This window comes from Anthonomus grandis, chromosome 12 (assembly GCF_022605725.1).
Source record: "Anthonomus grandis grandis chromosome 12, icAntGran1.3, whole genome shotgun sequence".
Lineage (NCBI taxonomy): Eukaryota > Metazoa > Arthropoda > Insecta > Coleoptera > Curculionidae > Anthonomus > Anthonomus grandis.
Genome location: NC_065557.1, coordinates 26,445,677 through 26,473,028, shown reverse-complemented (window position 1 = coordinate 26,473,028; position 27,352 = coordinate 26,445,677). Strand labels below are relative to the sequence as shown.

Below are 27,352 nucleotides of genomic sequence, written 5' to 3'. Positions count from 1 at the left end.
TAGCAGTGGCTTCTGGTGGTGGCTGAATCTTGGATGTTGGTGAATCTGGATGGGTTGAAGCATTCAATTTGTAGCCATCTACAATTGTACCTGCTGGCCACATAGTTGGGTCTTTTAAAGTTTTTAGGTGCTCCTTTTTTTGCACGCCAACTTTGAAGTCTGAGTCTGGACGGTCCTTGTTCTTCAGCATAGGAAAGCATCTAACAAAGTCCGTGGTTTTAAGTTTCTCCCTGACGTAGTGTCCAAGTTGATTTGCTGTATAGGATGAGGGGATCCTAGACACAACCACGTATTCCCATTCCTCTTTTACAAAAGATTTAGAAGGTGGAGGAGTGGTTTTGTTTATGGGAGTCTTCACATCTATAGGCTTTTCCAAATGCTCGGTCTGCGTTGAACAGGATTTTTTTGGTTTCAGGAGGCTACTTTCACTACTCGTGTCTCCCTTAGAAAACTGTCGATGGAAAGTGCCATTTGGTTAACACTTTTTCGGAGATCACGCATTTCCTTTGCGAGCTCTTCCCTTGATGAGTCGTGTATCTGGACCTTAACAGAATCTCCATGATTATCCAGGAGAATAGACGAGAGATTAAAAATGCCTTGCTTCATTTCCCTGATGGAATGGAATAAGGTTTCTTTTCCGTTTTCAGGAGTTCTTGTATGGAGGCAATGAATTTCATCTATTTTATCGTATAAGGTCTTCCATTTCGAGTCATGGTAGCTCAGAATGTCGTAGATCTCAGATAATACAGGGAACAGTTCGTTGTTCTTTTTTAGGCACGTTCCCAATGCTTCAACAATTTCAAGGGGAATCTGACTTTTTTGTAGATGAGAGACTTTGTCGTGCAAGTATTTGAGTGTCGGAGAGTCACAGACATTGCAAAAATATCTTACATTGTGGCACTTCTGCTGATAAAGCGCTTTTGTCATTGTCTTGTCCAGCCCGGTGCAGTTCATGCAGAAATTCCGGCGACACTCTCCGCTGCAACGAAGTTTATATTTATCCTTATCGGATACGATTTTTTGACACGAATCACATTTGAACTCAGTCATTTTTTTATTAAGGTGAAGAAAGAAAAGAAATATATAATAATAAAAAATGTAAGATTGTAGACTAAAAAGTTCAAAGACAAAAACACTTATGTAGGGGTCAATGCTAATTGCCAAAGTCAAGTTCAGTTAAGCGGGAACAAATTTATAAACAGGTAGCACGCGCACAATAAACACTAGCCGCGTCGTCGTAATGTTATGATGGTTCAACAAACTATGTTGACAAAACACGTGTATTAAACAGGAACTACTTTTAGATCAGGAACAATAACAGTCAAGCGGAACTGTTATTTTTTGCAGGAATCACGCACAGCAGAAACGTCAAAAAAAAAATCAAAACAGAACAAAACAAAACAAAACATCAATCCGGCAGAGCCAACGAGTGGAAACACGACCGCTTCGTACGACTGCTGCTGAACTGAATATCAATGTAGTTATTACTTTTAGACTATACAATTAATAAATTTTTGCGAAATATCCAAAAACATGATTTTATTTGAATTATTCGATTAAAAAACAATGATTTTCAAAAACCCAAAATTACACCACATGCATTCGACAATAACCATAGAATAAACTAGAATTAGAAAAAAAAGCTTCCTTAATTTTAGCAAAGGAACCAATTTCAAAATTACCTAAACTAAAGGAAAGTGCATTTATAATGTTAAATGAAGATAAATGCTTAGCTACTTGTTCGGTTGATTTTAATAATACATGGATTCCTTTGTTAAAAAGAGAAGTAGAACAGGGCATTCTCAAAATTAATTAATAATTTAAAATATATGATATTCATATATTTTCTATCATTAAATTACATTAAGATCACAGCCCTTTAATTTTAAAAGAAGTAACCTTTGAATTTTTTGTTATATTTCAAAACAGTTTGTCAAGCTATTAATCAACCGTGAAATTATATAAAAAAGTAATTTTTAAAAGTATTTAAAGGGAGGAGTTGTAAAGGAAGTATTAACGAGAAATTTAAAAGATAGGTATATTTTGTTCATACCTTTAATTTAATTTAATTTAACTTTATTTACCTTGATAACGGTAGTAGATATAACTACCGAAACGTTGGTTCAAATTAGGTATTTTTATTTAAAAAGTAGGTCTTCTCGTTGTTTTAATCGTTTTTAATTTTAATATTCATAACAAAGTTAGGTAGGATATTGAAAAGAAAAAACGAGCTCAGAGATTAATAGATTAAACCTCAGCTCCTAGGTATATAAAAAAAATCTATTATACCTTAAGTAAATTATTGTATTTAAAACTTATTGAACTTAAATTAACTTAAGTATAACGAAAGATATCATTAAAGATTTACGTTCATATTACTTTTAAATACGTGAATAAGTCTATTTTCTTCTTCTTTTCAATTTTTGAGCGTGTAAAATAGTATTTTCTAAATTGATTTTTGCTATAAGTGACGTAACACCCAATAAAATAAGTAACTCATAACAGATCTAAGTAATAAAATACAGTGAAAACTTAATTACTTAAACTATTTTTGCGTGATTACTTAATTGAAAATTAAGACTTCATCTCATTCATGGCACCCTATTTAAAGTTAAAAAAAAATTATATGATTATAATACAAAAAAGTAGCAAATGGAGTATTATTGTTTTGTGAATATGATTTTCTATTGAAATACGTACTACCATACCAAGTGTCCCATATAAAATAAGAAAGTTAGTGTCACACAGAAAATAACTGAATGTTAAAATATCCTCTTATTAAAGATTACTTACCTTTGCAAAATTTGGGAACAGTTGCCTTATGCAGCATCGTTCGTCCGCGACTTATATAAATGTAGTCTTTATTAAGATGGTTTTCACAAATAAGTCTATTTTTTAGTAAAACCTCATCCATAACATATATTTCCTGGTTTCCACAATTATTTCTCTTATTATTTATCTTATTTAATTTAAGCATTTTGTAATTAAGACTATATTTGTTTATTCACTTTCCAATTGTAAGAAATAGAGAATTCTTGGCACACATAACTGAGTCCTCTTTTTTATGCATATAATATTTACTGCATTTTTACGATCTCTTACCTACAGTTTATGTTTAATGTTTGCATATTGTGCACCTTAGCAAGACATATCATCGGTATCCACTTAATTGTGTATCTCTAGTTTTAATCGCCTTAACATGGCATTCAATCACATGAAGAAAATAGGGCTTATGACATTGGTACAGGATAGTGCGGATGTTGAGTTGACATGATACAGGGCTCTTTCTATACGCTTCATAATCTATCATCAATGATCAACTAGTGTTCCTGGGTCATTGTTGCATGTAACCATTATCTTAGTGACAGGTATATACTCATAAATATATGGATAAAAGGAAATTAATAAAATAAATATTAATTACCTTGTAATTTATTTTCAGCTGTGAAATAATTACTTACTTTATTTTACAGCTGAAAAGAAACTAAAAATCCAAAGTTAATCGGATATTAATATGTCTCAAGTTAAATGGACCACTCGACACAAACATAAATACATTAATTATTCTCATAGTTTTTGTCCTATTTTTTAAATTTACGTTAATTAGTTATTCAGGAGTCTACTTACGCTTAGTTTATTATTTTCACCTATAGTGGTTGAATTTAGTAGTCCATCTTATTTGACGGCCCCAATTAAGGTTAATACGATTAATTTATTAATTTGTCTTTTGTAGAATTTGTATACTTGCTTGCTTTAACTGTTAGTATTCGCTTAAAATTATTAGTCTTCATCAGCAAAAACAATGTCGAACATTCTAAGCATTTCTAAATTGTTCCGCGTTTCGCCATATTTTAATCACTTTTGTTGTTTACCTTAGAAACAATTAAACGACAGTCAATGTGAGTCGGGTGAAAGTTTTGACGTTGTCAATAAGAGAAGTTTGTTCCTGACATTAAAGTGTATTAGTGGAGTGTGTTCCTGAATTACGTTACAATGCCGATACTCACCAGAGACAGTAGGTTGTGCAGGTTTTTGTCCAAACAGACCTGTCCCGGTAGTAGTTCCTGTTCCAAATCCGCCAAATCCACCAGTACTAGTGGTCGCTGCACCAAAGCCACCAAACGAACTAGTCGTAGTAGTACCGAAGCTAGACGATCCAAATAAGGATGGGGCGGAACTTTGCGGCACAGCACCAAATAATCCACCCCCAAAAGACGGAGCTGGGGCTGCACTAACTGCTGGTTGTCCAAATGAGGTGCCGAACAAACTAGGTGTCGTAGCAGTTGCAGCTGGTTGACCAAAAAGAGAAGGTGTTGTTGAGGATGGGCCTAAGTTCATATTTATTATATTTCCAAAAATAAGAGTTACGATGTATACAAATTCTGCTATATAAATTTTAGTTTATTATCTATTTGTCCACAAAGATGCTTACCAAAGAGGGAAGGAGTACTAGCTACAGTTTGACTAGTTCCAAAAAGACCTGGAGTTGTTGTTTGTGCCGCTCCAAATAGACCTGTGGTTGAAGTGGCAGGGGTACCAAAAAGTGTGCTTGGTTTACTTGTAGCTTGTCCAAAAATTCCTAATAGAAAAAATAATTCGTTTCACCTCAACCGTTAAAGTCATATCAAAAAAAATTATTTATAAAACATTTTGATGCTTAAAATATTAACAGTTTCGAAGAGAGCTGGCCAATAAGTATTGCAGATTTAGTTTATTCATATTAGTTTACTAAACAGAAACTGAACTATAATAATGCAGGGGTAAGAATATAGGACGAAAAGTTGCATTTGTAACAGGTGAGCTTTATCCCTTTTTCACTCTTAGAATCAACTTTATTTGGCATATTAGGAGAATTCACGTTAATTCACGGCAAAGTTAGGGATAGATAACACAAACTTTCCAGCATCAGTAACAGTAGCATAGCTACAGATTTTGGGCTCCCACGCAATTTTAAGCATCGGGCCCTCCATACTTTACAAAACAGGTACACTTTACAAAAAGGACAGAAAGAAATTTTAATTCATGCATTGTATTTTAATTCCTGTTATGGTATATGATGTATCATACGATGGGGGTTCCCATTTGACATATTAAAGTGAGGTTAGCTGGAGGTGAGGAGGTGATTGACAGAACTTCAGTAAATGCATAATTAAACGTCCCCCTGTATATCTTATTTGACGGGTTTTTATTTTATTTTTTTTTAAGAAAGTTATTAAGGGTGGATCGTTTTGAAATTAAAGCACTGTATGCAATGCTCTATATAGCGTGTGACAATTTGAACAGCGAAGAAGAATCAAAGTCTTGAAGAAATTGACAAGAAAAACTTAAGATCTTTAACCTGTTGTGAAATTATTTATTTTCTATTGACCAAAATATAAAATACATAAACTAAACAATTGCAGAAGATCCTAAAATGTCTTCCTTCTAGCTTTCCTTTCTGAAAAAAAAAATGGCTTAGTCTACTAAATCACTTTTCGACTGTCAAAAGAAATAAAGAGGAATTTAACCTGTCTTGCAAAAATCCAATTTTTAAATAAGTTATTATTTTGAATATATTATGCTGAAGCAATGAAAATTACCTTTCATTGCTCGCAGTACTGTTAGGTAAAGTTAAGTGTAACTCAGTAACGCTTTAATTAGGTTAACAAAACTTATCCGCCTAGACTAGTAGTCTTCTCAACTAACAAGTACTTTAAGAATTTCCTAATACTTCAAATTTTTTGAAGATCTTCATACAATAATATATTATTTCTGATTGCAGCTAGTTTAAGACCCAAGTAGGGGGCAAAATCACTTTTATAAAATTTATGAAAATAATTCCTTTTTTTATAACAATTTCTAGTTGGGTAAAAACTGTGAGGCAATTTCGTTTATACAGGGTGTTTCAGAACTATGGGATCAAACTTCTAGGGGTTGTTCAGTGCAACAGTAGAATCCATTTGAGTATAGGAACCCATGTCCGGAAATGTGTCAATACGCCACTACAGCCCTAAGACTCGTTTAAATTTAGATAAAAATATTAATTACCTAAATAGGATCTGATGCATTTATTTTTACCTTTTGTATATGATACCATCACAACAATTGTTCAAAATGTCTTCCTCCAACCTCAATACACCGATTTAAACGCCGCACATGAATTCGGCGGACTACCCTAAAAATTTGATCCTCGTTTTGAATGATTTCAAATGCTGCTGTTATTCGTCCAATTAAGTCTAGCTCTGATTCTACTGGAGTTTCGTAGACTGAATACTTTACTGTCTAACGTTTAGTGGAACATTTTCAAGGAGTTCTGGGTGAACTTCCTCCAAGAAACGCAGATAAATAGGTCCTGTTAACCGTTTCGGTAGAAAGTATGGCCCAATTAAATAATCATCAACAATGCCTGCCCATACGTTGACAGACCAACGATTCTGATGTTTTCTTGGAAAAATTGCATAAGGATTTTCTTCGTCCCAAACATGGCTATTCCTACTATTAAAAATACCGTCTCTTGTGAAAGAGGCTTCATCAGTCCACAAAACATATCGTAAAAAATTTGGTTGTGCAATGATGTGATCCAGAAGCCATCGACAAAATTGAACTCTAGGATGATAATGGCTGCAATACCTTGAACTTTCTGGAAGTGGTAAGGATGGAGTGGTTGCTCGTGTAGTACCCGCCAGACAGGAGCGTTACTTGTATTCATATTAATTAGCACCTCTTCTTCAAATTCGACCGTTCTTACGGTTCGAGCAACACCATTATCATGCATCTTGGTCTTAAACATGCCTGTCTCAGCGAGCCGCCGATGAACCGCAATAAACTTTTTGTATCCAGGATGCTGTCGTTCGGGATAACGTTCATGATACAACCGCAATGCTTCTCGTGCATTGCAGTTTGTTGCTCCGTATGCCAAATGCATATCCGCCAATTCTTGATTGGTAAAGTTTTCCATTAGCAATAAATGTTTAAAAATTGTAAGCTATAAAATTTTTAAACATGACATTGAGAATTGACATTGATAAGCGTTGATTTTAAACAATTGTTGTTATGGTATCATGTACAAGAGGTAAAAATAAATGCAGCAGATCCTATTTAGGTAATTAATGTTTTTTATAAATTTTAACGCGTCTTAGGGCCGTAGTGGCGTAGTGACGCATTTCCGGACATGGGTTCCTATACTCAAATGGATTCTTCTGTTGCACTGAACAACCCCCAGAAGTTTGATCCCATAGTTCTGAAACACCCTTTATTTTAAATAGCATCATTTATCACTAAACATATAAATAATGCAGTTGGTTCAATATTACTTATCCTTTTCTGAACTCCTGAATACAAGAATACATAAGACTCATTAAATTAGAGCCACCAAATCCTTGGTTTGTACACTGCTGTATGGCGAGTCCTAAATTATTTAAGGTTTCTAAGTTTTCTAAATTTCTTAAGGTTCCACGTTATTCCATCAGCAGACTGTAATCCAATTTAAAATTTTTTTTAAAACCATTCTTTAAAATCGTTATCGCCTTTTTTAAACTCAAAATATCTTACCACTATACTGAGTTGAAAATGGGATATTATTACTTATTATTAATTATTTATTATTATTACTTAGTGCAAACATTATTTTATTTTAAATTCATTGGGCACATATGTAACATTTGGGCATACTAAGTAGGTACCTGCCTTAAAATTGTATCGAATTTAGAAAGTAAATGAACTAAACCAATAAAATTGCCATTATTATTCAATCACTCGCTTCATTACTTTGTTAAACTAAACGTTGTCTAAGACTTGACACCAAAACTTAGAATCCTGATTGGTCAAATCGATTTTTTCGGTGTTTCCTATTTATGGTACTTAATCTTTTTTCCAAAATCCATATATCAAACTGTACTTCAGCCAAATATTATTGTTAATATAATAGCTTTTAGAAAAAAAATTCTATTTGATTTTTCGGAGAAGCCCGTGTTCGATTAGGCCTTGATAATCCACATTCAATATTAAGTTTTCTAAATTTATCACATCGCAAAAAGTCAATTTGGAACAATATCAATATAAAAAAAGCAATGCAACAAAAATCCCATAATATAAATGATGTGAGCTGGCGACACCAATTACTTATAGTAAACTTACGTATTAAAAAATCGGCAGCGGAATAAAACAAAAAATAAAATAGATCTTTTGACCTAAAAAAAGACCTTCTTCATATGCAAAAAAAAATGATACGCAAAAAATAAAAAAGGCAACGCTGATTATCCTGAATGTAATATCAACAATTTAACAGTTATAATATTTAATAGTTTATAATGTATGTCAGATCATCTGGTGTTTCTCATTTTATTTTGTGTGATGTTTGCGAAAGAAAAACAGACGTAAGAATCGCAAACAACAGTGTTCCTTCAATTACATTGAGGAATTAATTTTCTTCTGCTCCTTTCGCACATTGCTTCTCATTTTTTTTGCAAGGTCTCGTTTGCATCAGGCTCTAATCTTTTCTTTAATTTATTCACTAATTTTCTGTATGTTCCATCTCTCTTGTCCTCTATTGCGGTAGTCGTTGTCTTTCACTTTCCACAAGCAAGGTTCACTTTTATAAATTTAAATGAAATCACCAAGAGCTTCATTATTTCGTTGCGACATTTTTTCAATAGTTTTTTGGGTTTCTTGATCTAACTCTAAAAAAAAACAAACAGTAAACAAATTTTACAATAATAAAAAAATTACCAAGTCCTTTTTAAAAATTAAACTGTTTAAATCAAAAGAACCGTAGAAACTGAGACCTGTTATAGGCTTTCGCCACACACACATTAAGTCTACTTGTCCTGTCAGGCAAAACTGATGGAATTTTCATTAATTGTCAGGTCGCCTACATCGCGTACCGATATAAGACTTAGGGACTAGGGAATTGTAACTGACACTTTTTAACAACTGACATAGACTTGCCAGTGATAAACAAAATTTTATCAACCACTCCGTAGAGCGCACTTCTAACTCTCCTTATCGCACAAATATAATTTCTTCGATGTGATATGTTTGGTAATGTTAATTGAAGTATTTTACTTTAAATAAAATTCTGTTTAAATCGATTTTGACAAAAAAAGTAATACTTCGTTCGCTCATTTTATTTTTGATAGAAATGTCATTCTGTCCGTTAAAGATCTCGAATGGCAAAGTCGTCGTTTTTCGCTTCAAAAAATCGTTCGTTCAATTCTTAACAAATTATTGGGAGAACAACGAGATGGCCCCAATAGTACAAAATAAGAAAAGTTTCATTACAGCGTATGATAAATGCTTTTCATTTGTTGCACCTAATTATCATGTAGTAAAAACTCCAGAAATTTATTTCGAATTAATGTTACACAAAGAGGCCTTTATTAGGATCATGTTTTATATTGCTCAATTGCCGGAAAACTCCAAAGTTTTCGTGAAAGCCTCGCACACCGATGTTCTTGTGATTATTTTGGAAAATGTTCAGAAAGGTCTCATCTGCAGATTTGGCTTTTATCTCTGAAAACACCAACAAGGGATCTGATCAAACTTGTGCGAATTGCACAAAGTTGGCGCTATATTAGGAAAATCGTCGTGTATTCCACACCTTCACAGGCTGTGAGTATAGTGCTTCGCTCTTCAGAAAAGCTGAAGTAAGACCTTTCAAAATTTTTGAAGCCAGCATATCTTTTTTAAAGAAATTTTGCATCTATCTTAAGTCCAGCTGACATTTTTGATGAAAAGAAAATTGATTGTACTCAAGAGTTCACGTGAAAAATTAATAAAGTGAAAAATTGCAAAAATGTAAACAGCATCCATTTTAAAATTTTTTTAAAAATATATGGAAGAAATAAAAGTAAATGGAAATCTTGAAAGCAGAAAATAGATATGCGTACAGCCTATACCGCAGATCCCACATGCGTGAAATTATGTGCATCCAATTGCAGTTGGTACATTGATGGCGGAGTTCTTAAATCTCGCTGGTATTAACGCGATGATACTCGTTTAGAAGACGATTTTGAGCTTATCCTCTCGACACTCTGAAGAAAACGAAAATCGCGATGAGATATGATGTAAGCGGGGATGACTATGAACTGCAATAAATATTGATTAAGGAAGAGACAATACCTTTGTATGATATAACATTATCAGTACAACCTTTGTTAAAGAAATAATATAACAAATTTATTGCTTCATTTCAAAGAGGTTTTTTTGTTGTAGAAAAGTGGACGGCATTTTCACTGTTTGAAAACTAAAATAAATTGCCGTAAAGTAGTTTTAAAACGACACTCAATTTAAAGATTTACTTGGAATTAGAGTCCTAATTAGTGACTATGTTTCTATATATGTAAGAAAACAGTTTTAATTAAATTATGATTTAATAAAACGAAAAATCTTAAAATAAAATAGAACAAATTTCTCTTCAGAAATAATGCGTCGCAGACGCTGTCTAAAATTCGAATGTCCCCTTTTCTTTTTAATAGCAAAACTCTTACTTAAAACTTAAAACTAACACAAGCACTCCGCATCCATAAATCGTCATCATAAAGTGTCCCATAATGTCAAATAAATAAGGCTTATGGATCGCGTGACGATTTCATGAAGAGGGCCCTATTGAGTTTCGAATCTAGCTGGTCTGGCACGGAATATATTCTCACATATATTTATAATTTTTATTTTTCACTTACCTCAAATTAATTCAAAATACAGCAATGCACGAAATAGGCTTTAAAAAGTCTAATATGTTTCTGTAAAGCAATTATTCAATAGTAGCATGTGAACAGTGAACATAAACATAAGTTTTTTGGGATCGCAGTATAGTTTTAACATATTTAAGAAAATTAAAATCTAAAGATATTTCTCTTGAAATACTTACAAAGAAAACTACTGTTTTATTGGCTCTGGCTACCGGTCAACAAATTCAGACCTTAAGTCTAATAAAAATGAAGGATATTCTCAGTCGCTCTGATAAGATAGAAATAAAAATTTCAAGTAGAATAAAAACTTCTGCCTTAAACAAACCGCAGCCTTTTCTAATATTGCCGTTTTTTAATTCGGATCCCGAAGTATGAGGAGCCAGGGCCCTTCTTTGTTACTTAGAAAATACAAAAGATTTACGAAACTTCTGTCAATCCCTTTTTATCACATTTATAAAACCACATCGCCAAGCACCTCAACGATTAGTAGGTGGATAAAGAACATTTTAGAGGTAAGTGGCGTTGATATAAACGAGTTTAAACCCCTAAGTACAAGGCGCGCCTCAACTTCTTTAGCAGCTCATGCAGGGGTGAGTTTTGATGCTATTAGATTAGCAGCGGGATGGTCAAAAGACTCAAAAACTTTTGCAAACTTCTACCGCAGACCGATAATAGATAATGCTCTTTTTGCTACAACAGTCTTAAGTGCAGCTCAGAAATAAATATAAGAATATAATATAAGTAGTCATATGTTTTACTTATATACCATATATATTTAAAAAGGTTTTGTCATATTTTGTATTTATATAGTTCATATTTTTCATATTAGTTTTTATAAATACCTATAATATGTTTATATGTTTATGCGTTTGTTTACATTGATGAGTGCCAGAAATATATTAATGTATGTACAAAATTAATAAAATAGTGTAACATGATCTTTAAACATCTACACTGTTTATTTATTTATAAGACGAAGCCAAATATCATTAATAGATCAAACGAACTTACCTAAGTGATGTTCGATCTTAATTATATGAAGGCTTCGTCGAAATAAATAAAGTCCCAGTCCCACCCTTATTCAATATTATTAATACCCCAAACATACTTGTTACACTTATTTTATTGCTTTAAAATTAACTGAATATCTAATGAATGCGGTTGTATCGGGATACCGTAGGTGCATTGTCAGCGCTTCGTTTTTTTTGGATTTACTTTGAAAATTGCGGCCAGTTGCGCAGGAAACGAGGGCACTACACACTGTTTATTTATTTATTTCGACGAAGCTTTCATATAATTAAGATCGAACTTCACTTAGGTAAGTTCGTTTGATCTGTTAATTTCTATTCACTTCATTTTTAATGAATCTAGTTGAGAATAAGACATCGAAGATGTATAATATCGAAAATAACGAAATAAACTACGTTAATTCTCATTTGCCAGATAACAAAGTTAACACTAGTGAAAACAAGTCCTTTTCTCTTCTACAAAAATTTATTCAAAGTAAAATACTTCAATCAACATTCCCAAAATACATCACATCGAATAAATTTACATCAAAATCGAAAGAAATCATTTCTATGCGATAAGGCAAGTAGAAATATGCCTTTGCTTTTCTCTAGGGGAAGCGCTACGGAGGGCCTGACGAGCGTGCAACCAAATTAGTCAAATAAGTCATCAAAGAGATTTTTCAAGTCTATAAAAATAAGACAAAAACAGAAAAAGACAGACGTACTTCATTGGCATACGCAAATCTTTTATTCTTTTTAGAAAAAAAGTCAAATAATGTGTTATACTAAATCGGGTATAATACATTAATGTAAGTATTATTATGTCATACTTATTAGCTAAAATAATAGATAATAATAATATAAAGAAATAATTAGTGAGTTGCCATAATCTCTATCGATAATAGTATTTGAGATAGGTACATTTTTAGCGTTGGTGATGCTTATGACTATGATTTACCTGTGTCCAATATAACCTCAGAAGTCTAACAGCTTTGCACTATAATCCAAAGATTCTGTCAGCAGAGTGACACCACACTGAATGAATGAGGGCAATTGCACCAACCTGCCTGTCCACAGTTCTGAATGGATTTCTCAGAACAATATTCCAGATGTTATTTTTCTAGATATAGAGCTGACATGTAGTTCTAAAGTAAATTTTGATCCGAAAGTAACATTTAAGTTATGGATTACTAGGGTATTTTCATCTTCTTGAGGAGAAGTAACTATAACATGTCAAAAACAAAGAAAATCTGGCTTGTAAAAAAAAGCCAGGTTAGCTTGGTGAGTCGATTAAGTAAAGTCTACGCACTGTCCACAGTGTCTAGTCTACACAGTGGCGCATCGGCAAAATGGTCCTAGAAAAATAAATAGTATTTCTGTATTATACTATCTTCCAAATGAAAGGAACAAAAACCGCAAGATTTGAAAGAGTCAAAGCGATTATCAACTAGTTGATAAAAGAAGACTTACACTATTTTTAATTAAAAAAAACATCGTATAAAGCCGTATAGAGATCGCCAAAAAGAGTAATGTGAAAGCGATAAAACTTCTGCTTTAATTAGAGACAAATAAAAAGGTGTCGATCTAAATCCGGTTATTTAATAGCACCATTCGTACCTTTTACCTTGTATGATAGTCATTCAGCTGATCGTAATAATTATAACATTATGATATACTAATTAAGAGTAATTTTTTATTTACCTGTGGCTCCTTGAGTTTGTGTTGTTCCAAAGGTGGTCCCAAAAGCCGGAGCTGCACTGCTAGCAGGCGTGCCAAATGCGGACCCAAAAACAGAAGTGGAAGCCGCTGGTTGTGCACCAAATCCCTGTGTGGATCCGAAAGCGGGTGGAGCACTGGTGGGTGCCGCCCCAAAGGTAGAACCAAATGTTGCTGCTGACTGGGATTGACCAAAACCAAAGTTGGTGGATTGTGTAGTGGTCGGCTGTACTGAGCCGAAAGGTGCGGCGAAACCCGTAGCTAAATATTAAAGTTATGAAACTTTATAGTTTAATCTCATAGAAGTTTTTCTAATTACTGTTTTAATACAAAATGAACTATTATTCAATGACCATCGTAAGAATACTTACTAGAAATACCACAAGTAAAATAGGGAATTGTAATAATTATATGATAGTGGTGCAAAGGACAACAATTATTATTTAGGAAGAGATAATATATTTTAATTAAAATTATCAATGAGTTTTTTTTATTAAATGAGTAAAAAGAAAAACCAACTTCCTATTTGAATACTACTTCCTTAAAACATTTTGCTTTCAGAATCTTTCTTCTAATTAATCAACTGATTTTTTTTTGACTGCGATGTTACCTGAACATAAACTAAAATTACAATAATTGTATCATATTATGAACCTGCGCTGGTTTTTAATATGGATGAAAATAATGTTTTTGGTTAATTATAGTCAATATAGTATAATAACATACTACTCTTGAATAAAAAAAGAAAAAAAAACTTGAGTTGAACTAATATACAAAAAAATTAAATAAAATATTTATGGCCCATTTATTTTTATCAGTTTGTGCCTATTAGTAAGTACGTGGACAGAAAAGCTAATTAAAATTCAAAAACTTATCAGTATATTGCAAGGTCATTCGACTACTTTTGCCTTTACCAAGATCAATAAGTACTATTCATATTTTCCTTAAACGTGCAATTTTTCATTTACTTTAAAAATATGGATATTTTAAAAAATGTGTTTGAGTGGTTAGCAAATAGAACAATAGGATTTATTAGGGTAATTTTTAAAAAAGATTGTGATTTTATGTGATAGGTTTCTTTCAGTTTTTGTCAATGTCATGGCTTGGCAGAGTTATAAAATATAGTCGCAAATAATTCTGTTATAATTGCCGTCAACGTTAATCTATTTTCTTTGTCCGAACATTTAAGAATTGTTTTTGTCCGAATTCTTAAGCACTACATATTTAAATTGTATCAATATTTACATACAATATTTTTCATAATACAACCCAGGATATTTATAAAATCAATTTAAAAAAAAACCTTTTCTTTTAAAAATATGACTTAACAATAATTCAATAAATATAATAAAACCCCTCTTCAAATGGATATTGAGCATGCGTCAAAATGGCCAACTTTAGCTTTTCTTTGTTGTGGCATATGTGAACGTTGAAAATATTTAAGTTTATGTTTCCGTGATTTTTGCTTTTCAATTGAGTTAAATTCAATATTTATAAGTGCCTGATATTTTGGTAACGACTTGCGTAATTTGTGCTAGTTGAAAAGGTAACCTTATTATAAGTATTAATGAATGTTTTTCCCAGAACAAATATCCTAACGGCTATTATCGTTTTTTTTATTTGGCTTTTAGACTATTATTGTTGTTATTGTCCCTCTGTTGTATCAAATTAAATAAAATAAAAATTGTATTATTTAATTGAATTGGACTAAGGACGCTTCCGAGCAAGCCAAACCTAACACAAAGTTGTCTACCATAGCAGTCTTTTATATTGAACATGGTGTTAGTTGAGAATAAACTAGTCATAAGTAACCAAATAGTTAAATTGGTCTTATTAAGACAAAAAAATGGTTTTGGGGCTCAGAATATATTGAAATTCATTTTTAGTGAGTTATTTCTTATAATAATTAAACTTTTAAAAATTTACATAATAATCAACAAAAGTAAGTAACAAAAAAAATAGCATTATATATTTATACAGGGTGTGGATTCTATAACTGGAATAAATTCACTAGCACTCCTGAAAAAAATATTTAAGCCAAAACCTTATCATGTTGTCTTTGCAAATACCTATCGTATAGCTTTTATGTTTAGGTAAACTGGCAAAATTGTGGCCAAGCAGCATACTTAACATCAAGCAAAAACTGATATGTGGGAGATCAAATTATTGGCCCAATATTTTTTAATAGAAATTTAACTGATGACAGATATCTTGATTTTTTTACAAAATACATTGTTACTGGAATTAACACGACTATTTCCTACTAAAGATGGAAATTTAGACGAAAGAATCTACTTTCAGCAAAATGGTGTACCTCCTCATTAATACGATAATTTCTTAATATTTTTTTCGGCACTAGATGGATTAGACGGAGAGGGACAATCGAACATCCAGCAAAGTTACCTGACCTTAGTCCATTAGATTTGTATGCTTGGGGTTACCTTAAAGATAACATTTATGCTGCAACGCCCAAAAATATTAAAGAACTAAAACAGAGGATCAGAAATGAAATTCAATTAATTACGCTGAATGTTTTAAGAAGTTTATATCATCTTTTAGGGCTCTGTCAAGAAGTCAATAATTTTTATTTTGAACAGTTGCTTAAGTAATAAATATTTTAAAAAAAAGTGCACGTACATATTACTTGCCATCATCTTTTAAAACTAAAAAAAATTATTTTTTAATAAATTAATGACAAACAAAATGTGTGACTAAGCTTAATTTTAGTTAATTTTTTTATTTTTTAAATTTAATTCACTAGCATTCATACAAGGTGGCATTCATAAAAAGTACTATACCACTTGAAAATATCTGTGATGTAAGTCATGACCTGACCCCTACTGGGATGACTCAGGTAATTTTTTAGCAATTGATTACTTTGTCGAAAATCCGGATTTAATGTCGAGATATTTTATTTTAATTTTCATAACTATACCCTAAACAGTTTTTTCTAATTTAATTTTTAACAAGTTAAGATGTTTCAAAAAGAAAAGTACACCTTCAATGTTGTTTTTAAAAGCGCTTTCCAACAGGGTGCAACAAGTGGCATCATTCCATTTAAAAAAAATTAAGTAGGGTGATTAACGTTAACCTTAGAACATTGAAAGGCTAGAATTAGCATTGCCATGGAACTATGGGCAGTTTATTTGCTTGCAACATCTCTGATGCAATTTAGAAGTGGCAAAAACACAATTTATAATATCATTAAAATTTGTCACTTATTTTGTCAGGCACAAAAAAATACTAATGTTCCTTTTTAATAAAATATAAGATACTCTATAAAGAAGTCAATATTCAATTAATTCAGATAATGTATATTAGAAAAAAGGCAACAAAATCGCAACGCCGCTTGATCGCACAAGGAATCTTTACCAGTGACGTCGTCAAAAAATATTTACATGATAAATATTTATTAATGATAGATTATGCATTAAATTATAAACAATATTACCGTTTATGAGCTCTTTACGTTTTTTAACGTACTTCATTAGAGTAAAGGTGCCTATCTAATAAAAAGCATTTTTATGGAAATTAAATATTTTATAATCATTATAGATTTCTTAATAAGTTTTTATTATTTAACGTTTATGATGACAGTATCATGATGTTATGAAAGTATCGGTATTAACTTATGAAAAGATCGGCCTGAATCCCCTTTTTTCCATGGTGCGGCACAAACGGCTCAAGTTTTTACCATGGCAACAGTTCACAAAAATACTCAAATGAGACCTTTTTCCTTTGTCAACCAAAAACTAAAGAAAAAACACAGAACTTCAAAAATGCCGAATGTAAACACAAAGCCGTTTGACAAGATGTAATTTCGCAAGTTGATATTTTTCTTTTGAAGATCTTATTTTTGCGGAGGGGTCGAAAAAACTAATTTTACTTTTCTTTTTTTGTAAGTATATGTTTAATTTATTAAAACACTTTAAGCCCCATATTTCTAAATTCCAGCGATTTATACAGATGACATATTTGTTTGGTTTATTAAAAGTGTTGTTGATTTACTTATAAAAGCTGGTTTTTAACCTAATTTATAACTTAATGTATGTACAACTGAAAATGCCTCAATTAATGAAATCAAGTAGCTAAAATCGCTACGTCACGCGTAATCAGTATTACTACAGGTATGCACGTATAATTAAAAGATCCTTTTTTTACCCTTTTATTTCTACATAAAAACACAAATTAAGTTTCTAAAAATATACATTTTCCAATATGGACACAGATTTTTATTTTTTAGAAGGAATATATTTATGTTCTTGTTCTAGAAATTCTATTGGATAATTTGAGTAGTAGTATCTTTGTTTTCATAGAAATTCTATTAAGGTATTGTTATTTGAACCTATTTTTTCATTATTTCAACCTTAAAAATTTTAAACTTTCTTTTAATCTTTCTTAGCATTTACAATATTGTCATAGCAAATTGTCAAAGTGTTTACGCACACAGAATATGCCGATATGGTGTTCGTTTATGGTGCCTGCAACGAAAGTGCCAAAGCATCTTGTCGAGAGAATATGGTCGACAATTTCCGAACAGACGATTACCGAGTCCAACAGTATTTACTCGTGTCTTAGCCATACTGCGTGAGACTGGTAGTGTACCCAACATGTTTAAATCTGAACCTGCTAATCAACAAAACTTGGATGAATAAGAACATATCCTTGAATCGGTAGAATGTAGTACTCGTACGAATGCACGGAGAATGGCTGTCTGTACACGCTTATTAATGTACGTAATGTAGCAAATTAGTAATATAATAACAAAGAAATAAGTTGCTGAAAAATCAATTGGTCATATATGTATAATAAAAAAGAAATAGTTAATTATTTTATAATATTTATTTGTTGCGGCTCGAAAATCCCACCGCCAACTTCAATACACTTGTCAGCTCTAGGAATAACTTCAAAAGTAGTAGTCCTTTGGAGGGCATCATGGCATTCCTTAATGCGGTCAGCACAATGCATAATCTAAAGGATTAACTCGTCTGGCGTATTTACTTTTTCTTGATAAACTTCTTTTTTCAGCCAGAATCTAAAATCTAATTTAGTAAGGTCAGGCGACCTGGGTGGCCAACTGATAAGACCACCGCGGCCGATCCAACATCCCGGGAAAGTTGGATTTAAGTATTGTGTCACTTGGCGGCTGTAATGTCCGTTGTGCTGAAATAGTATATTCTATAACAAGTGCTAAATAAGCAAAATTCTACACGAGTGTAGAATTGTCTATTTCGCAAATGTTATAGACTATACTTTTTCTACGACTATCAAATAAAACAACAGGATGTCCCAAATTTAAGTGTAAAAAATTCAAAGATAAATGGTCAGTCAAATTAGGGTAAAATAGCGTAAATTAATACTTTTTAAAATGTTTTGTAAAAATTTAAAACTTACGAGTATTTCGGGAGATATCCGAATAAATCAAAAAATTTTTTAATTATTTTTTATCATGTAAAGTCGTAGAACAAAGTAAAAATAAACTTTTTCATAGCCACTTTTTTCGCCCTTCATGATGGCAATTTAAAATTGATAATACGACGTTTGGTCTTTTAGAGTTCATCATCAACTTTTTTCCTTAGGTTCACTATAGTCAATTACATCAGATCCAAATACTTCTATTTTTACCTTTTCAAAAAAAGTACCACTATTGTTTATTATTATATATTATTATTAAAAAGAGTTTGCAAATAGAAACTTAAAATCCAAAAAAAAAAAAATTAAAAATATAAATTAGGTTTATATTACTCGATAAAAAAAAACTATTTTTTTTTATATCAAATGTTTATTTCTCATTCTTGAACAAACAAAAACTATCAAAAAACAACAAAGATTCAAATAATATGTTTGCTTTTATTTTTCATGGTTTTTGTTATACAGGGTGTTCATTTGAAAACTTCCCACCACCAATTTATCGAAAACCACTGTTTAACAAAAAAAAAACGCCGAAATACGTCAAAAGGTCTGTCAAGGGGGACAACTTTCTAACCTAAAATTACTTCACCCCCTTTCACCCTCTACCCCTCAGGGTCATCTCTCTAAAAATTTTAAATGGCAAGGGGTATCGAGTAATAGCTTGTTTAAAAGGTGTTTCGAAGTCTTTTATTTTGTCGTTGGATTTTTTTAAATCGGTCGATTCGTTTTCGAGAAAATTATAAAAATCTTTGTTTATCTTAATTTGTTCAGATAGAAAACAAAAACATGAAAATATTCAAAATGTTGCCCGTTTTTGGCCAAACAATGATATAAGCGATGTTCAAATTCCTGAGGGACATTTTCAAAAACATGTTGTGGGATATCATGGTAGCTGTCGATGATGCGTTGACGAAGTTCATCGAAACTTTCAGGTTGGGGAGTAAACACAATAGATTTCAAATGACCCCATAGAAAAAAGTCTAACGGCGTTATATCAGGAGATCTAGCAGGCCATTCTATAGGCCCCCTTCGCCCTATCCATTTATCTGGAAACTCGTCGTCTAGCCATTGCCGAACGGGAAGAACATAGTGAAGAGGAGCGCCGTCTTGCTGGAAATATATTTCTAGATTTTTTTCTATATTTCTATCTATCTTTTATATTTTAGACTTTTTTTTAGCACAAGGAAGCTCTACTTGTTCCTGCAGTTTTGTTTGCTGAAATTTGGGTTTTTTGGGTGCTGGTTCCTCATTTTCATTAATTTGGGACATTATTTGACTTGAAACATTTAGGCCGTTTTGTAATGAGTTATCTATTATAGATAACTCATTACAGAAATTGCTGAAGGATATATAATATATCCTTCAGCAATTTCTGTAGATTTCCACCCTCCGTGTCTTTTTAATGTTTCTATATTCGCACCAGAATCCACAAGCATTGTTGCAGATGTTCTTCAAAAACAATGACCTGGATTATACATCCAGGGTTGGGTAATTTCAAAAATTGTGCCACTTGTTTAGGCATATTTCCTAGTTTGTTTATTCCAATCACTTGCTTGGTGCAGCGTCCATTTTGAAAGTTAATGAAGATACTATTTGTTGCAATATCTGGTGGCCTTAGAGATAAATATTTTTTAAATAAGGTATAAAACTTTCCAGTGATTGTAAATTGTCTAGGCACTTTAGTTTTTATAATAGGAACATTTATTATTATAGCGGAAGTTTCATTAAGTAGAACTCCTGTCTTCAACAAGCTCCCATAATTCCTAATATCAGAGCAACCTAAAAAATTAGTACATTATATACATGTTTATGGTATTTTAAAGATCTAGGATATGTGGGTAAAAATATGTCTAAATATATGTATGTACCTTTGTAGCAAGATAAATATGATCTGGAGTATTATTTATAAAATGGTTGACTTCTTCTCCAGTTAATATCTTTGATTTTAACTGATCTTTGATTTTTCCTTGATAACCATCAGATTTTTTTTTCAAAAATGCTCGTAGCCTGGCATTTTTTGATATATCTATATTGTGTTTAATGTTAATTGTTGTTCTAATCATTGAATACACTTTCCATAGCGTTGAAGCTTTATTAGATTTAGCTAACTGACTAAAATAGGCGAGAACTTCCGGGGGAGTAGCAGTGAAATCAAAATCGCTACTGCTTTCAGTATCAGTCACTAAAAAGAAATAAAGCTATAGGAATAACTAATGAAATATTTAAATTTACACTTACTTCTTTTAATTGTATTGGCCAACATAGAAGAAATTTGTAAAAGTATTTCAAATAGAAGTATTTTTCTTAGCTTCGGAATGTTTGGATGTCAAAATGCATAAAAATATTACACAAATAGAAAGTTGAAGATAGGTTAGGATGTCAACGTTTCTAGGTTGGGTTTAGATGCACACGGAATTACGGTTCCGTTGTAGCTTTAATTGGTTGAATGTATTCATCTTACTATAAAGTTCCGTGATCGCGGACTCGTGTAGATTTGAGTTTAGTCAATTCGAAATATGACATGGCTTAAAATGACATAGCGGTGTTAAAGTGACAACGGGAAAAATTAATAAGGGTTATGTTTTTAAATCTAGTCATCTTAATTCAAGATTTGAAGTATGACTTTTAGGTGGCGCCACAAGTATTCATTCCGCAACAAGTGCGAGAATGAACTTTCACGCACTTGTTGCGAAATGAAGCCATTTCTTTACCAAAAACTATAGCGAAATGTACCTATTTCGTAACAGTCGTAGAAAAAATCATATTTATTCTTGAATTCAATGTTATATCCTCTATTTGCACATTGTTTTTTAGAAAATTTAAATACCCGGCTCATGTAAGACGCTGTGGTAAAACAACAGGTCCAAGCAACGTTCTGTCAATAATTCGGCACCACACATTTACGGAGAATCGATGTTGGAAATTCGATTTAGTAGTGGCATGTTGATTTTCATCAGACCATGAATAGTATTAATGAAGTTCATTGACGGTAAGCATTTACCCAATGAAAAAATTCCAGTCGTCTAGCGAGATCATTGGGTTCAAGATGTATCCCATATAAATACTTAGCCAGATCAGCTCAGATTAACAAGGTGAATCCACTAACCTACCAACATAACCCTGTCTATAGGGTCAGTGGGAATAAATAGGTTTGCTCAATAAAAAGATATCAAAGTTTATTGGCACCTTTTCCTGATGGTTGGAACCACTTGATATAACCACTACTTGATATCACTCGATTGCCTCCTTTGTACCTTGAGGTAACTCAAAGTCAGCCTCAGTGTAAGGTGAGTTCAGTACATTCAATAAGCAGAATTAATAAATGGCTGTTTGAATAGAGCTTGAATAGAGCACATATAGAGCTTGAATAGAGCAGACTAAATACTGCAGCTGATGAGCTGAAACAAAATACAAATTACCACATGCTTCAGAACCAATAAAAGGTCTGACTTTACATATATGAAATTTGAAGAAAGGTTAAATCAAATTAGAAAAACAACGAAAGGATTAAATTTGTCTGCAAGTCCGTCCCACATATGAACAATCACAAGACTGCAGACTGTAAATATCACTCTTTGATAATGTGTCAAGTTTATCCTTGGTATTGATCAAAATCGAACACAAGTTGTATTTAGTTAAGTTTATTTTAATTAATGAAGCTATTGTTAATTTTCTTATTTAGATGAGAATTAATGAATGGTAAAGATATGAATTGACTATCTTTTTTACCATCAGGAAAGATCTGTTTTTTTAAATTAGTTAATTTGATTTTTTTTTATTAAAATAATAATTAGGTTGGGGTCATTTGCAAGCAATTTGTTTAGGAATATTTCATTCTGAAAATTAGAAGATGATAGAAAAATGTTTAAGACGGTGAATGTAACAATTAAAAGCAGCCATCTTGGTTGTGAGGCTGGTTGGAAACATGTGAAATTATGTGCTCTGTTTGAGTGAGTTTTCGGTATATTGATTGTAAATTATTTGGTTGTTTATGGTTATAAAAATTATAATTGTAAACTATTTGGTTGTTTATGGTTTTAAAAAAATTGTGATGCTCAGTCTCCCACATATTTTACTAGTATGTACATCCCACTTTAGTTTTAAGTCCAGATTAATGCCCAAAAATTTTAGGGAGTCATCAGTTTGATACATCATCCTTACGCCCTTTTTTAAAAACGGGGTATTAGTACTGCTTTTTTGAGATATGTTGGAAAGGTACCTCTCGATTTACCAGCTTTGACAAAAGAAAGAAGATTTGAGACTTATATATTATACTTTTATATTGTCTTTAGTATTTTGACATTAAAACCATAAAAATCCCTGCTGTTTTTTTTGATACCCCGCGTTCAGCAACTTCTTTAAACCGGAAAGTGAAGGTTTTGTAGATATTTAAATCCTTTCAATTTTCAATTGGATCAATATTAATCAATATTCGTATGTTGCGTTTTGTGAAAAGGTAAGCTATTCAGCTATTTCAAGTTCAGCTATTGTGAAAACGTAATGATTAAAAGTGTTAAGGTCTGTAGTTGTTAATTCTGTGTCTTTTATGATTTTCCACTTTAACTATTTATGGTTGCCGTTTGTTTTTACATTTTCAGATTTTATTACCTAACAATACTGTTTTCTGAAGTTTTTATTCTACTCTATTTTCGAGAGTGTCAAGGGCATCACAAAACTCCTCTAAAAAGTGGAATATCTCCCTCATCTATCGTAAAGTGTCACTGAACCATTCTATTTGATGTGGACTATTTTCTTTACCTTATAAGCTTTTTTTGGAAAACCTAGCCTAGATATGCTGAGCCAAGAAAGTCAACTAGCAGAAAGAACTTTGTGTCCACTGATAAATCTGTGCTGTCGAGAAAGTCCCTTCCCCACGAAGAAAGGGGGGAACCGTTGTAAGCCGTTTTGTGTGATTGGTATACAGGCTTTTTTCTCTTGATTTTGCTCCATTACTATCGAGCAATAAGCTATGTCAAAGCTTGACCCTTATGATGTAAAAGACATGAATTTAGTATGTTAGAAGTGATTATTAGAGACATTAACAAAAACATTGAAAAGAGATTTACGCAACTAGTTCTAAAGTAATTTCTGTTAATTTCAGATTTACTTTATCATTAATTATTTGTTTTACACATTACAGATCTTAAAGAATGCGTAAGTATATTATATATTAAAGGTTTATCAGACCCTTAAAAGTCACCTTCAAAATGTGGTAGTGACAATTTAACAAAAGAATCTTTCATCTAGGTGTGTTAAACCTTAATAGTAAGTACTCAAAAATATGTTAGAAATTGCTTTATTTACAGCCTTCAAAGACGCAAAAAGAGATATTTTTTAAATATTAACAGAGTCCTAATATGTATTAATGACATAATAAATCTCTTTGCAAATATAAATATCTATTAATTTCTCTGCATATGTAGTAAATGCATATGTAGTGTAATTACATTTTAAAAATTATTGAGATTATGTTACAAGCTTTTATAGAGTATGCTGAGTTCAATTAAATTATTTGGGTCTGAAAAATCACCTATATCTAAGACCAATTTTTTTAGTTAATTTTATAAACATTCGTATGTTATTTGTCACTTTATACTTCTTTGTAGGGAACAGTAACCTTGTGCCCACCCCAGAGCATCCCTAATTTAGTGAATCAGAACCAAGTTTCTAATATTCCCCAATAACCATGTACAGCCTACTTTTAAAAAATGTTTTTCTTGAACTATCTATTTTTCCAGCGCGAGGATGACGCGGCCTTTGAAGAAACTGCAACGCCATTCAATATTCATCAGATAGAGTTTCATGTAACAGCAAGACCCTTGGAAAAAGATCCTTCATTATTTATTAAGGATGTTTCGGAGACTCCGGATCAATCTTCCTCTTTAGATGGAATTATCAAGAATTTATTAAGTAGTTTTTCTGGAGGTTTTGATAATGAAAATACAGAGGATTTCATATCCGAAATTTTAGATTCTTCTACTGAAACTATTTTAGATATTCCTGATAAAAATGGGCATACGTTTATAAAGGTAATATTGATAGAGCTAAGGAATTTCCGTAAATAAAAAGAGTTGAGCAGATTGAAAACTTTACCAAATTTTGATTTAATAGAAACCTTCACCTAAATGCACGTCATTTAAATATTAGACAATATAAGCATTTGTTAAAATATCATATTTATTGTCTTTTGTTTCACACATTAATCATTTGTGTGTTGATCTAAAAAACAATGTCATGGGTCAAGTAAATTACTGTAAAAATTTTACTTAAGAAATATTTTTAATAAGAAATTATATGATATTTAAGCTATTTTTTCAATATTCTAAATGAAAACCCCTGTTTTGAATAGCTAAACCTTTTAAATTGTATTTTAGGTTATTGAAGATAGTACCGGACGAACCATTGAATTTTTGCACGATTCCCAAACTGAAATTACTCCAGCTACTAAAAAAATTCCAAACGCTGTTACAAATATCTTGAATTCGACTAACACCTCGACTTTTATAAATAAGGAGCCTGAACACAGTGATGAGTACTATGTAAATACTTATATTATTAGTATTTGGTGGTTCAGAAAAAATCGTTTAAGAGCTGAAAAAAGAAATGCATATCCTGTTTTGTCAGTAGCCAATGGAGAATATATGGATCCGAGTATATATAAGAATAGTGAGAAATGCAAGAACATTGCATAGACAAATATTACATTCTAAACAATATAGGTTCATAGTTTTCCTTTTGGTGAATTTCTTATTGTGTTAGTTAAAAAAACACTACTATGCTTATTACTTATATATTATTACAGTTTAATTATGAAATATTCATGTGGTTAATTATACGTTTATATTTGTATTTGAATGCGTAGGAAATTAGGTAATAAAGGTGGCTTGTCAATACACATTTCAAATAAATTATTTATATGAATTATTAACCTTCACTGTCTTACATTTTATATTTTATGTTTTCTATGAAGTATACATATAATTAACAACAATTTATATGCTAACCTGTATAAATAAAGGTAATATAAGGTATCAGGTGTATGAAGTATAGAATATATTAATTTGAATTATTTATGAGTAACAAATAAACAAACAAAAATGCTGACATAACTTATTATTGCTATAGCTTACTTATATGTTATAGATTACAAATCATAAATAAACTTATTATGAAAATAAAATTGCTCAATTCATTACATTAATAATTGTGCAAACAAGCAAAGGAATAATTTCATTCGGCTCAAGATTATTATCAACCAGCTTTAGTATACCTAGATAACTTAAAAACGTTCTTTTATAATATAGCTCTGCTTATAATTTAACCCTTTTATAATTAAAAAAAGTTAAAATCCACCTTAATAAAATAAAATGATCTACAAATAATATTCATCAGATAGAGTTTCATGTAATATTATTACAAGGCAGGCATGTGTGCCAAAATCTCACAAATTATATTGTAACTCAATTTGCGTAACCATTGCAAAGTCTGACTTTTTTAAAAGTAAATATACCAAAATTAAATCCCAGTGATTTTTGGGAAATCCAAGCATTTTTAAAGCAGAAAGATTATCAGAGAAATGGCTAATAGCTATCGTGGAAGAAGCTCTCGTGGATTTTCAGAATTCAACTAAGAAGCATTATCGATAGCGGACCAATGAGACGTTGCAGTAATGCGAATATTAATATAACGTTTAAGTAAGCAATTGGACAATTTTCTGATGTCATGAGTAGAGTTGTTATTAGTTTCAAGGCAGGGCCCTTTAAAGAACATAATAAATAATAATAAATAATGGAATCTTTCAATGTTTGATAATCTAGAATTATTCCCAATGAGCGAATCATACATATCTATGTGAGATCTGAACTAAAGAACATCGCCATCAAAAATAATAAAGATAAAACATTTTTGGTAATTGAATGTCTGTCTGGCGAATTGATTTTTAGTAAGAAAATAATGTTGATCAAAATATTTACGAATATTGTGGACTTTGTAACACATAAAATTGTTGTTTAATATTATTCACTTATTAAGGTTCTGCTCAAATAAAGAAATTAAAGAAGGTTTTGCAATAGCACACTTAGATATATCATATGTTTCATTAAGACGATTAATCTGTGTTTGGTGATATGTTCTATCTTTTTTTGTTTTATCTTCCACTGTCGAATTTAGTTGATGGGGATTATATAAATTAAAATTCTCGAATAAAAATAGCAACAAATATAGCTGTCGAATGCAAAAATATCTCACTAAATTAATGAACGAATTAATAATGCAAACAAATATATATAAGTAGTTTCTTGCATTATATTTTTAATGTTGAATAAAAAAAATTATACAAGTTGTTATTTTCTCTCGATTTATTCGCAATTACAAATGAATAAATACCCGAACGGAATGATTATTAAAGGAATTATTAAAAGTCTCGAGGTGTTTTTTGTTTTTATTTATTTTGTGCGGTATATGTCTATTTAAAAATATGTTAAATGAACTGTACGACATACCTGCGGTGAAAATTAAAAAAAAAGAAATGTATGTACTAAATTGGAA

General features: G+C 31.4%; 1 protein-coding gene and 2 long non-coding RNA genes across 6 annotated transcripts in view; 1 reads left to right on the top strand and 2 right to left on the bottom strand.

The window, feature by feature from the left end:
• LOC126743047 (uncharacterized) overlaps window positions 1-25,733 on the top strand; it is a 70,000-nt gene extending 44,267 nt beyond the window's left edge. The window contains exons 2-3 of the long non-coding RNA XR_007662764.1: window positions 24,544-24,834; window positions 25,180-25,733. This is a non-coding gene — a long non-coding RNA (uncharacterized LOC126743047). The remainder of the gene's footprint in view (window positions 1-24,543; window positions 24,835-25,179) is intronic.
• Window positions 1-27,352, bottom strand: part of LOC126743044 (nucleoporin p54) — an 86,761-nt gene that overhangs the window by 45,963 nt on the left and 13,446 nt on the right. For 3 of the 4 annotated variants that reach the window (XM_050449970.1, XM_050449969.1, XM_050449971.1), the window contains 3 exons: window positions 13,379-13,654; window positions 4,433-4,579; window positions 4,008-4,328 (listed from right to left, as the gene is read on the bottom strand). In XM_050449970.1, the coding sequence (XP_050305927.1) occupies window positions 4,008-4,328; window positions 4,433-4,579; window positions 13,379-13,654 (744 nt within the window). The remainder of the gene's footprint in view (window positions 1-4,007; window positions 4,329-4,432; window positions 4,580-13,378; window positions 13,655-27,352) is intronic. The other variant, XM_050449972.1, reaches the window with a different exon arrangement.
• LOC126743054 (uncharacterized) lies at window positions 8,231-13,049 on the bottom strand. The gene is made up of 2 exons (XR_007662769.1): window positions 12,636-13,049; window positions 8,231-8,657 (listed from the first exon to the last, which is right to left on the bottom strand). It is a non-coding gene; the product is annotated as an uncharacterized LOC126743054 (long non-coding RNA).